Source organism: Colossoma macropomum, unplaced genomic scaffold (genome assembly GCF_904425465.1).
Source record: "Colossoma macropomum unplaced genomic scaffold, Colossoma_macropomum, whole genome shotgun sequence".
Classification (NCBI taxonomy): Eukaryota; Metazoa; Chordata; class Actinopteri; order Characiformes; family Serrasalmidae; genus Colossoma; species Colossoma macropomum.
Genome location: NW_023494792.1, coordinates 34021844 through 34035397, shown reverse-complemented (window position 1 = coordinate 34035397; position 13554 = coordinate 34021844). Strand labels below are relative to the sequence as shown.

Below are 13554 nucleotides of genomic sequence, written 5' to 3'. Positions count from 1 at the left end.
CCTGCTCCTGAAGAGCTACCTTCCTGCAGACTTTAGCTAAAACCTTAATCCACCTCATCTATCTTTTGCCTATAGATGTACTTATCCAGCTGAATGAGATGCGTTACATTTGGACTGGAGGTCAAACTTGCTGCGAGGTAGATCTCCAGGAACAGGGTTGGTGACCACTGGTCTATAGAACAGAATGCAACAGATGATTTTAATGAAGAAGCAACAAAATCTGGGAGAATGAGAGAAACTTAACTATCTAATTTTGAAATGATCTACATCACTAAATAATTCAGTTGGTTTAAAGGGCCCATATTACGGATGAGTCAGAATTTCCTTAATATTTGTACAGTCATGAAAATTCAAAAAATTAATAGTAAATTGGGATTCCAAATATGCGAATGAGCTTGTCTCTAAAGTTACATATTCCCATAAGAGCCATGATACGTCTGAACTCTGTGCTCCCCCTAAGGGAGGTGTAGAGCCTTTGTCTTACATTCAGAGTTACTTATCTATTTACTCCGAAGAGGGAAGCATAGAAAGACTACTGCAGCCGGCTAAAGGCTACCGCACACCAGTAGAGAAGCTGATAACAAACAAGCTCAAGCTCTTGTTACACTCTAATTATATAGATTTAATGGAATAAGACTTTCAACATCATTTAGTAAATTTATCAGGTTTGATATTAGCTGACTAAAACTAATTCTTCACAAAATTGCTGTTTTCAAGCTGTTTTTATGAGATGAAATACAATGTAGCTAGGCTAATAACATCAGCTGAGGTGAAAACAGATGATATGAATTTGTCTGTTTATCCTAAAGTCTTTAGATTGACTCTTTTAAGTGTATAAACTTCAAATCATATCTGATCTACTGTGAATTTGTTCTCTGGGTCTAGCAGCTGGCATTGTCGCTTGACATGTCTGATGTGCAGTAGCCTGAAGACTTTAATGAAACTTTGAATGATGCTGTTAAAAATTTAATATCCAATTTGGCTGAACTGTCCATTCCTAGCCCTAATTGTACATCTACTTATATTTGATTTTTTCCTGAAGTCCACTTATAGCATTTATGTCACTTTGTGTGTGAAAATAGGCTTTCCTAGTAAATGTGTACACAGCTGTGACAAATACAGACTATTTATTCAGCTTAGTTTCTATATAAGGTCTTTACGGACTGGGACGTGAACACTGCACATCTAAATCTTTAGACTTTGTTTATTATTTACAAATCTTTCCATGAAATGAGCCCTTAAACCAAACTCTAAGCTAATATGCCCGCTAAGCAAGCTACTGTTATAAGATTATATCCGTTCTCTAATCTGATTTGTCCTAAGAGGGTGCAGCTGCGGGGGTGCGGAGAGGGTTCTCACCACTGCGCTCCAGTAAGAGCGGGTCGGAGTGTTTCTTGCCTATATCAGCCAGCGAGCGCACGGCCAGCGGGAAGCGGTTACTCAGCTTCCTCTCGTTCTGGTGGTGATGGCGCTTCAGTACCGCCTCCCTCACCTTCAGCCTCAAAGAGTCATCCAACTGACCAGATGCTACCATACTGTCTATCACCATATCTACAGAGAGAGAGAGAGAGAGGGAGAGAGAGAGAAAGAGCAAATGTAGGAAAAAGAAAAAGAAAGAGAATGAAGGATTAAAGGAATAGGGAATGAGAGGATGGGGAGCGAAGAGACATAAAACATGAAAAGAAAAGAGAGAGAGAGAGAGAGAGAGAGAGAGAGAGAGAGCGAGAGAGCGAGAGAGAGATACAGGGAGAGAAAATGAGAGAGAAAATGAGCCGGATATTTCTGACTCATTGAATTTCATAAATTCATCGAGTGCATTCAGAAAGCCTTCCAGGGCTTATTACAAGCAATGATTTGAAAAGAAGTGCTTGAAAAATATGCACACACACCTGCGATGTCCTCTATGGAGCCGGCTCTCATGTCCAGCAGTACAGTGCCATTCAAAATGCAGCTGCGCAGCTCAAACAGACTGTGCAGAGAGAGAGTGGCAACATAGGGCTTACTCCACCTCTCTCCACCGTCCTCCACATCCTCCTCAAACTTCAGCCATCTGAAACACACAGAGACAGAGAGAGACTTTTAAATTCACATTTATTGGCACAATAACCTCTTCAAAAAAAGAAGTATATATGGATAATTATCCACAGGCCCATCCTGTTCTAGTACGATGATCCTGTTCTAAACGTGAAACCAAAATGTCTGTCATGAACAGCATACAAAACTCACAAAAATCACAATTATTGCAGCGGTGAGTAAGGTTTGTTTATTTGATGTGTGTTAATAACACCTTTAGAGGGCGGCGGTGAGTAATGTTTGTTTATTTGATGTGTGTTAATAACACCTTTAGAGGGCGGCAGTGAGTAATGTTTGTTTATTTGATGTTTGTTAATAACACCTTTAGGGGCAGCAATGAGTAATGTTTGTTTATTTGATGTTTGTTAATAACACCTTTAGGGGCAGCAATGAGTAATGTTTGTTTATTTGATGTTTGTTAATAACACCTTTAGGGGCAGCAATGAGTAATGTTTGTTTATTTGATGTTTGTTAATAACACCTTTAGAGGGCAGCAGTGAGTAATGTTTGTTTATTTGATGTTTGTTAATAACACCTTCAGGGGCAGCAATGAGTAATGTTTGTTTATTTGATGTTTGTTAATAACACCTTTAGGGGCAGCAATGAGTAATGTTTGTTTATTTGATGTTTGTTAATAACACCTTTAGAGGGCAGCAGTGAGTAATGTTTGTTTATTTGATGTTTGTTAATAACACCTTTAGAGGGCAGCAGTGAGTAATGTTTGTTTATTTGATGTTAATAACTCCTTTAGAGGGCAGCAGTGAGTAATGTTTGTTTATTTGATGTTTGTTAATAACACCTTTAGAGGGCAGCAGTGAGTAATGTTTGTTTATTTGATGTTAATAACTCCTTTAGAGGGCAGCAGTGAGTAACGTTTGTTTATTTGATGTTAATAACTTCTTTAGAGGGCGGCAGTGAGTAATGTTTGTTTATTTGATGTTTGTTAATAACTCCTTTAGAGGGCGGCGGTGAGTAACGTTTGTTTATTTGATGTTTGTTAATAACTCCTTTAGAGGGCAGCAGTGAGTAATGTTTGTTTAATTGATGTTAATAACTCCTTTAGAGGGCAGCAGTGAGTAACGTTTGTTTATTTGATGTGTGTTAATAACACCTTTTGTTTATTTAAGCTCGAACAGTATCAACAGCTAGGAAGCAACATAGCTAATTTGGCCACTATATGCTTGTACTTTATTATCTGCATACAATTAACCAAAAGACAACTAAATTGTTAATCGCAATTATTTATATGGCAATTAATCATCAGGTAAAATGTCATGATCATTGCAGGCATGGAGAAAGAGAAACAGAGAGAGAGATAACCAAAGTGAGAGAAAGGTACATAGATACAAAGACAGAGAAACAAAGATTAACAGAGATAAGAGAAAAAAGAGGGAGAGAAACAGTGAGAGAGAGAGAGACAGAGAGAGAGAGAGAGAGAGAGAGAGAGTGAGAGAGACAGACAGTGAAGGAGAAAATGAACCCAAGCTTACAAAGCTGCTGCTCCTCGTCTAATAGGGGTAATTTGTTATAGGCTGTACTCTGTAACCTTTTCACTCAGAGTGTGAGAGTGCGTGTGTATCGTGTGTTAGCGGTGTGTTGAATGACTGTACGAATGATAGAAGAGAAAATTGAGTATCTGTTCTGTTCCACAGATTAAAAAAGCCTCTTTCAGCCATCGCATTCAGTCCCAGGTAATCACACACACACCTCTCACCGCGGGCTGTGAAGTCATTGTAATAGTGAGAGTGTAATAGTGTCATAGTGACAGTGGCATGAAGCTGTCTAGTAACCCATTCCTGTTTTGTGCAGAAAGAAAGACAACATCAGGCTTATGACTCACCGTTTTAATGCAGGTGCGGTCTGCACTCCTACAAAACAACATACTCAGCCGAAAAAGGCCACTCTGTCCCGTCCCAGAGCTCCAAAAGAGCAGCATCCAGTTCTGATAACTACACCTGAATTCACTGCAATGGGACTACGGTCACTCAGTGGTCTTCCAAACTTTAGTTAGTGCGTATCTCCTTTTCCTCAAATAACAGTGTCATGAGGGTAAACTCAGAACTTATGCTGGTGAGTGGAACCCAATTTATATTCAGCAGGATTCACACACAGGCTTTAGACAGGCTATATTTCATCTTCATGCCAGCATCCAACATTTAATCAACAGACTGTAAATTATACTGTAACTCAGATCATAGTTTACTGGAATGTTTACAAGTTTTACATCTCGGAAAGCTGTTTAAATACAACAGAACTGTTAGCGTTTACGTTTGTATCTTAACATAAAGATGCTACAAATACCTAAACTGTGTCTAAATTTCACAAACTGTTTAATCTTTGTGTAAACATTATACAAATAACACGTTAAGTAACACCACATAAATAAAGCAGAACTACCATTGTTTCCCTTCAGTGACTGGTTCTTTATACAGAACAGTCTCATCTCTTGGGCAATGATTCAAGATGTTTCCATTTTATTAGTAAAACCAATAGACTCACTTAAACACGCTTAAAGTAGAGTTATAATAGTATAATAATATAATTCTGGGTTTGCAGTTCTTTTATGAAGTATAGGCAAAGTTATTGTCCTTAGTAAGCCACCATATGTTTCAGACACAGCACATAGAGATTAGGTTTGAACACAGTGGAGTATTCCTGTGAAGGGCCCGTATTGGGAAAAACTGAATTTATCCAAATTTTTTTATAAATAATTTGAGGTACTATATAATCGTTGCTGAAGTTTCAGTCCATACAATTCCCATATGGAAACTATGTGTAAACATCCTGTTTTGAATTCAATATTTTTGTGATGTCACAAAAAACCAACACATTTACACAAATCTGCCTGCAGCAGTTTAGCCCGCCCCCTCAGGCTGAGACACATGAGGCACAATACATGACAGCCAATCAGAACAGGGCTTATTTACATACATTAGTTTTAAAGGCACAGTAATAAAACCAGCCTGTTTATTTGTAAGATAAAGATAAAGAGGATAAGTTAGAAAATGGTCATAGACACACACAGACATATACAATCACACACACACACATTTACAAGTAGGGGCAATTTAGTGTGTCCAGTTGGCCTGACTGCAAGTCTTTGGACTGTGGGAGGAAACTGGAATACCCGGAGGAAACCCACACAGACACTGGGAGAACATGCAAACCCCTGGAAGGTGGCCATATTAAAATGAATTATGACTGAGATTCTTCTGTGACACTGCTTCAGAGATTCCCTTGGGCACACTTTTGGCTGAAAAACACTGGAGCCTTCCTTCAAAGAGCCATCCACTGACATGTTCTTTAGGGAACCAAGGGTTGTTCTTCTATGACTCACCCCAAAGAGCCCCTTTTTGGCACCCTCATTTTTAAGAGTGTATTATTAAACAAAGTTTGAAAGTCTTGGTAAATAAAATAATATTAGTCTATTGCTTAGCTAGAGTGAATGTATATGGTGGCTGAGAAGACCCAACAAACTGCAAATAAAAAAACAGTTGCATCAAAATGACAGCATGGGCGCTGTGTTTTACAAAGACGCTGCAACTTCGTAAAAACTCTGCAAACTCAGAAAGCACTTTCATCAAAATTCATAAACGAGCTGCGAATACAGAAAACACATGCGACTTCAGAAACACAGACAGTCATAACACAGTGGAGATGTTTCCGGAGGACACTCAAAGAGGACGGAGCCATTCAGACTTTTAAATTCTATCCAGAACAAACATCCACCGGTAAAAGTTAGTTAACTTTTATTTGAGCAGATTATGACTGTCACTGTATCATAATGGGAATTAAAAAACGGATAGTTCCGGTCCTAAAATCTGATTGGTCGAGTTGCATTGAAGCCATTGTAAAATCCACGGTATACCACGGCTCTGACCGCCTCACAGCAACTGAACTCTGTATCACTGCGCCACGGCGCGAAAAACCCTTCAGCTGTTGATGGATTAATCTTTGATTCTAATGCTGATCGCACGGAGCACCGAGTGAACTGATGAAGAAAGAACCTGTTTTTGTTTAAATTGAGGGGCTGAAAACTTATTTTCTTTCCTGGAACTGGGCTGGTCAGCTCTCTAAAAGGCTAAAAGATAGCAAACATGCTAAACAACTCCATCATTAATATCACAGGCTTGAATTAATGTACTCACAATATGATTCACTGAAAAACGGCAATATAATAATATAAAACGGCTCCGTGTTCCCTAGCTAAATAGTGTACTGTGTAACATTAAGTTTGGAAATTCTAGCTTCTGCTGTCAAATAGTGTGACTTGAATGTGGCTGAATCCCAGATGAGCATTTTTAGCAGTATTTTGCCTTGTTGTGCTGCAGGAGTCCGTATTTAAATTCCTACATTGTGCTATATGTAGGGAGCAGGGAGCCATTTGAGATTCAGCCCCAGTGTGAGAAAAGTGGTGCCATCAGACTGGCAAAAGACTCGCGGTGGTGATTTAGTGACCAAAAAGTACTTATAAACTTATAAAATCATGAAATGTCTGCAGTGTGCTCCGGTTCGCGTGTTGCCACCCTTCCCCATGATAAAATGGCAGTAACCCACGGCCTCTCGTGGCTTATTGCTTTATTAGCTGTAGAGTGTAAAAGTTTAGCTAGTAATACCACATAACTACCATAGTACAGCTATGACACACATACCTAGATGCCGTGTTGTCTGTTCTTCTCTATGTGAGGCATTATGTCTGCGCGTCCACCATGTTGGAGCGGTCAAGATCCGCTGATGATCAAATTCATTTGTATTGAGAGACAATGAGTCTCAGGATTAAATCGGCCACAACCTACTTATTACTCAACGGATTTTCACCAAATTAGTTTTGTTATAATCCTCAGACATTCATTAATCTAGCTTGTACGGACTGCTCTGGGTAGCTTTTATTTCTTTAAAAAACTGATCGTGCTAATTAGCCATCTGGACCAGCAGGAAAGTATTCAGTCTGCACCTGATGTTACAAACCTGAGTTTAGAGAAAGAAACATGATCACACACACATCAGCAAATCCATCAGTGTGAGAATCACTTCCACTGAATAGACTATTAAATAAAATAAGCTTAATATAAAACCAGAGGAAAAACAATCACATCAACAAGTTCTCTGTGCTTCACCAACCACATGACCACATCTACACATAAACACCCAAACAATACGCATCACACTAACATGAGTGTGGATCACTGCGTTCCCTCCGTTATAATATAATAATTATAATATAATAAATATAATTATAATCCTATCCCACTGTCTGAGTATTTTTGAAATAGGATAATTTTGGACAGTATCTTTCTTGTGCGTTTATGAGTTTGCAAAGTGTTTTTAATTGTACTTAATTGAGTCTTGTCGGCCACTGTAAATATATATGCAATCCAAAGTTTGTTCTGGCTTGACTGAACAAATGTCTTAAAATAACTTAAATCTAAAGACTTTCATACATAAATTTTGAGTGTTTTAATGTTGTGTCTTCCTGATTATTCTAAAATGGATGAAAGACTAAAAAATAAGGAAAACCCTTCATAAGTCAAGGTGTCCAAACTTTTGAACGGTGCTGTAGGTAGAATGAGATCAGTTAAAGTAGCATATTAATGCCCTGTTCGGGAAAATCTCAGCAGCAGGACTTTTTTGTGTTGAAAGTTCCTTCTGGAGAGCTAATTGGCTGGTCGAGTGCTGTGACTGGCAGTGAATACAGGTTGGCCTTTGCTTTCTGTCAATTAGCCTCAGCTATCAATGAAACACTCACCTGGCAGTCTCTCTCCACTCGGTGTTGCCGTGGCGAACCGAAAGTTCGTCCAGCTCTGTGAAAAGCTCATGAGGAACATGCTCCATGTCACCATCCTCAGTACCCAGAATGCACTGCACCCGCTGAGATGGTGTGTCTGTGGGGGAAAAGTAGAGAAACATGAGTGTGAATGTGTGTGTGTGTGTGTGTGTGGTGTGTGTGTGTGTGTCCCGGTGAGTCATTTTGTCTCTTTCCAGGTCCTGGTTACCTCTGGAGACTCCAGGTGTTCCATTAACAATCTCTTTCACAGATCACACACACACACACACACGCACCACACACACACACACACACACACACACACACACACACACACACACACATATATATATATATATATATACACACACACCTCACACCTAACCTGCTAGTCTGAAATGAGCTAAGCAAAAATGATGGTTCCTCAAGGGTTCTTTAGTAAAGAAAGCTGTTCTACATAGAACCATGAACACTAAAAGAACCCTTTGCATGATTAACGGGTTCTTTGTATGATTAAATGGTTCTTCAGATTAATAGAGAATGTTAGATAGAACCCTTTTCAAAAAGATTCTATGTAGAACCATATAAAACACATTCTCCATCAATCTGAGACACCCTTTTGCGATGCACAGAACCCTTTTATCATGCAAAGGGTTCTTTGAGTGTTCATGGTTGTATATAGAACAATTTTCTTCACCAAAGAACCCTGAAGAACCATCTTTTTAAGATTGTAGAGGAGGTTTTTGAACACTACCATGGTCTGTATTAGGAAGGCACTCAAGTATTGATACCCATACTAAGTCTGTCTAAACTAATCACTCAATAGGTGCCCATTAGAGCTGGGAGTGGATCCCAAAAAGAATCGATCCCTCAATTCCAGGCATTCGGGAAATGAGAGTCGTCTACAAAGCTTTGGATTCCACACAGTGACGTACTAGTTTCTCTTCACCTGCACACAAACAGAGAATCTAGACTGCCTGAATAATACATCCCTCCACAACACGTACAATGACAGCCTAGCAGTATCTTACTTCAGACACAGTGGAAAAATTAAAATGTGGTATTGTTATGAAACACTGGCTTATAGTCAATCAACATTGCCAGTGCCAAAACATCTCATCTGAAGGAGCTGACAGAGGAGAATTAGGTACAGTGGCCAGGCCCCTTTGTTCAGCTGATTCAATTAATTTAGCTAACATTAGCTCTCCAAATTTCCCCACTGAGGTCAATTGTAATTAATATTGTACCCATGATTTTTGTCACATGTCCTCTCTACGTCTTGGTTTTTGAAATCAAGATTTTTGCATGGAAATGACTTTTGGAATCACTTGGAATTGGAGTCAACTTCAAAATTTCTGGAATGAAACAAACAGTGCCCATGAAGTTTGATTCCAGAAATTGGGAAAATGGAAAAAGTAATATTGTAATGAAGAATTGGCTTACAATCAAACAATGTTGCCAGTACCAAATATCAGGACTTAAAGTGCCTATAAATCTTGATATTTATACAATTTTACTCTTGAAATATTTTATTTATAGTAAAGCCAGTGCGTTCTGTCAAAACATATTTTATATGTATATATATATATATATATATATATATATATATATGTATATATATATATATATATAAAACCATATTTAACAATTGATAACAATTGTTCTAAACAGTAAAAACAACTGAACAGTATACAGATAAAAACTGTGGTGTGTGGGTTCAAGCATGTAGATGTAATGGCTTCTCTGGCTCAGCAAAAACGGTGCTAAATGTTGTTCTCAGTGCTGTTGTTGCATTTGTTTGATTAAATAACGTGATCTAACAAAGCTACAAATGTATATATTTTTCATTAGTTTGAAAATGCATGACTTAAGTCACAATTCAGGTGCATCAGTTACTCTGGTTAAACAAATCAAAAATAAGTGGTTACTAATCTGAACTGTGCTCTAAATAAGCTTGTGAAAAAGAAGTACCTCACTGTGCCTAATGTGAACATGCACGCACTGCAGCACCTCTGACAGCAGATTTAAATGAGTTAAAGGTGCTACTGCCAAATTTTTAAAACGGATCTCGAAATGGATCCCGTGTCTTACCGTATGTGGGGGATTCTCTCTCTCCAGCCTCCTGGTCAGAATCTCTTTCCCTATTCCTTTTGCGGTGATGTCTGTGTCCTCGATGTCTGTGTCGCCGTCTGCTCTCCTTCCCCAGCGGAACATGGACCCCCACATACACAGCCCTATGGCCTGGGATAGACAGCACAGCAACATTACAGCTAAAGCCAGACGTTACATAGGCATACATTAAATAGGCATACATTAAAGCGACAGCCAGACGTTCCACATATTACTGTAAGGCTACAGTCACGCGGCTTTAAAGCAGCAGTCATGAGTTCCTATCACTACACTAAAGTTGCGGTAGGATCCTGTCACTTTAAAGTTATAGAGAAGAGTTTCTCTGACAGCTATAAAGCTATACACAGGAGTTTGTGTTGCTGCATTAAAGCAGCAAGTAATAAATTATATTATAATTAATAAATAATAATATCCCTATATAATACCCTATATATCTCTATATAATCTGATCCTGGACTTGTTTGCAGTAGAATCGTTCATTTATGTTAATTCTCAATTTGTCCTTTGTAAATCCTGCTCATACTGTGGGATACTGTGACAGAGGGAGAGGTGTATTTATCTTCACAGATGAACTCACAGCGGGGCGTCCATTAATTTTCCACGCAGGTGGAGTCTGTTGTCAAATCGTGTGACTTGTTGAAGTCATACATTTCAACAGAGCTACTCTGCCCTTGGAGTTACAAACAAATAATGAACAATCTTTATTAGTTAATAATAACAAACCCATCCTATACAAAGATTATTTGTCCAACCTTTTCTGAGAACATTCCATATCAATGTTCCTCTAGTATTTCTAAAGTACATCTAGTTGTATCTGCATTACCTTGAAAGTGGTCTAGCAGTTCGTTGACTGTAATTATATCACTATTGATTGAGAATCGGATTGTGTGCCATCATGTGTGTGTCAGCATAAAGTCCCAGAGAGTCCATCTCTCAAACAAACCCTGTAGTCAGTGGAGGTGGCTTTAGCTATGATGTATATGTTGTGAGCTTGTAAAGTTTCTCTGATCTAAAATGGATTTGAAGGAGAAAGAATCTGAAGTCATGCTTTCAGTGGCATAACAGATACATTCAGTTTATTCATTCAAATAATTTACCAAGTCTTATTTGGCTTTCCACCTCATTTTTGAATTCCCACCTCAAACTTTCTATTATAATGGTTTGAGATTTGCTAGAAAAAATTGACAAAATTGACAAAATTGACTCAAAAAGGAGGGCTGATTCCACAGTAGTGGCTCCATAAAGCCCTGTATTATTATATTTTATATAATATTATATGGAATTTGAGGCTAGTGTACACAGAACCTTGGCCTGCCAAATATGTCCCTTTCCTGCTCCCCCCTGATGTCTCTAGCTGATTGGAGGTGCTCATACTTGGCTGTTCTGGTCCGTCTGCCAAAACTATAGTTTTGGGTTCGAGTAATTCCTCTGTAATTACTGCAGATTAAAGAGTGAGCCAAGCAAACAAGCAAACACGAGCCAAAGAAACACAAAGTACAACAAACACACACACAGAAAGAGACAGATGGGCTAGAGATGGATGGATCAATGGAGGGCAGATTGATTAGATGGATGGATGGATGGATGGATGGATGGACAAATAAATAGATGGATAGGTGGAGTTACGAACAAATGGATGAATGATAAATGGATGAACTGAGGGATGGATGGGTGAAAAAACAGCTGGATAAACTGATAAACCAATGAATGGCTGGATTAATTGATGAATAGACTGTCTGATGGATAAATGGATATATTAATGGATAAATGGATGGATGGATGGATGGATGGATGGATGGATGAATTGATGGGGATGGATGGATGGATGGATGGATGGATGGATAGACATGAACTGATGGATGAAGGAATGGATGGATGAATGTATGGATGGATGGATAGGCGGACAGGCAGATGAACTGATTGATGGATGGGTGAATGAACAGCTGGATAGACTGATGGATAATGGATGGATGGATAGGCAGATGAACTGATGGATGGATGGATGGATGGATGGATGGATAGATTGATGGATAATGGATGGATTAATGGCTGAATAGACTGACGGACGGATGGATGGATGGATGGATGGATGGATGGATGGATGGATAGGCTGATGAACTGGTGGAGGAGGATGGATGGATGTGTGAATGAACAGCTGGATAGACTGATGGATGAATAGATGGATGGATTAATGGCTGAATAGACTGATGGATGGATGGATGGATGGATGGATGGATGGATGAAGGAGGTATAAATGAATTGATGAATGGATGAAAGGACAGTCTGCTGGATGGATGCATTAATGGATGAATAGGTTGTTTAATGGATGGATGGATATATTGATAGATGGATGTACAGATTAATTGATGAGGGATTGATGGATGGATGGATGGATGGATGGATGGATGGATGGGTGAACGAACAGCAGGATAGACTGATGGGTGAATGGATGGATTTATGGTTGAATGGACTGTTTGATGGATGGATGGATAGATGAACAGAGGTGTAGACAAACTGTTGAATGGATGAAAGGACAGTCTGATGAATAAATGCTTTGAAGGCTGGATTGATGGATGAACTGATGAATGAATGGATGGGCAGATGGATAAATTGAAGAATGAAAGAAAGAAAGAATGAATAAACAAATAGATATACTTACTCTCAAGTTCTTCTTTCTCAAAGTTGATGTGTGTGGCTGAGCTGGTCTTGCCATGGTCAACAACAGCCTCTTCACCGTGACTCTACGACAGACACACAGGTACAGTTAGCGACACAGTGGGAAATACTGTGCAGATGCGAGATGAGAACAAACTGTCCCAGCACCTCAGACTTCATACTCCACCTGCCAGAGTTCAGGTGGTCTTTACTGGACTCGCCACTCAAACCCAGCCTGCAGGGGCAGCTGTGCTAACTGAGACGTTTCCCTAACCTTTGGAGACACTGACACATCCGTGCACTTAAACACACCCACGCCACTGCGCACACTCACAGTAATGGAGGGCAAAGTGAATAATTGATGCTGCACACACTCTGTGGAACAGGTCAAGGTGATGGTGCAATCACTCTGATAGAGGTACTAAACCTTTAGCCATGCACTTTCTAAAATACACACAGGAACTCATTCACACACTTAGAGACGGGGGCGGGCAATATAACCGTATTTATTCTTATCATAACATCAATAACATTGACCAACTGTATGTTCCACTGCAAAGAGAGCATAATAAGGCCTCTTTTTTGGGTTTAGTGCAGTACAAATAAAAGTCATTCTTTTTTCATTTTTATAGTATTTTAAATGTAGTACTAGTGGTGAATTCCATCTTATTCAACTTGTTAAACCTCAGAAAAACAAAATAACAATATATAAACCAATCAGGCATAACATTATGACCATAACATATCTTTGTTTCTACACTCATTGTCCATTTTATCAGCTCCACTTACTATATAGGAGCACTTTGTAGTTCTACAGTTACAGACTGTAGTCCATCTGTTTCTCTGCATACTTTGTTAGCCCCCTTTTACCCTGTTCATCAGTGGTCAGGACCCCATGGACCCTCACAGAGCAGGTACTATTTGGGTGGTGG

General features: G+C 39.1%; 1 protein-coding gene across 4 annotated transcripts in view; it reads right to left on the bottom strand.

Annotated features, from left to right (window-relative positions):
* Positions 1-13554, bottom strand: part of LOC118812175 (sodium bicarbonate cotransporter 3-like) — a 71805-nt gene that overhangs the window by 40377 nt on the left and 17874 nt on the right. For 3 of the 4 annotated variants that reach the window (XM_036576955.1, XM_036576952.1, XM_036576954.1), the window contains exons 2-6: positions 12627-12708; positions 9929-10078; positions 7820-7955; positions 1890-2050; positions 1360-1551 (exon numbers count right to left, since the gene is read on the bottom strand). In XM_036576955.1, coding sequence (XP_036432848.1) covers positions 1360-1551; positions 1890-2050; positions 7820-7955; positions 9929-10078; positions 12627-12708 — 721 coding nt within the window. The remainder of the gene's footprint in view (positions 1-1359; positions 1552-1889; positions 2051-7819; positions 7956-9928; positions 10079-12626; positions 12709-13554) is intronic. The other variant, XM_036576953.1, reaches the window with a different exon arrangement.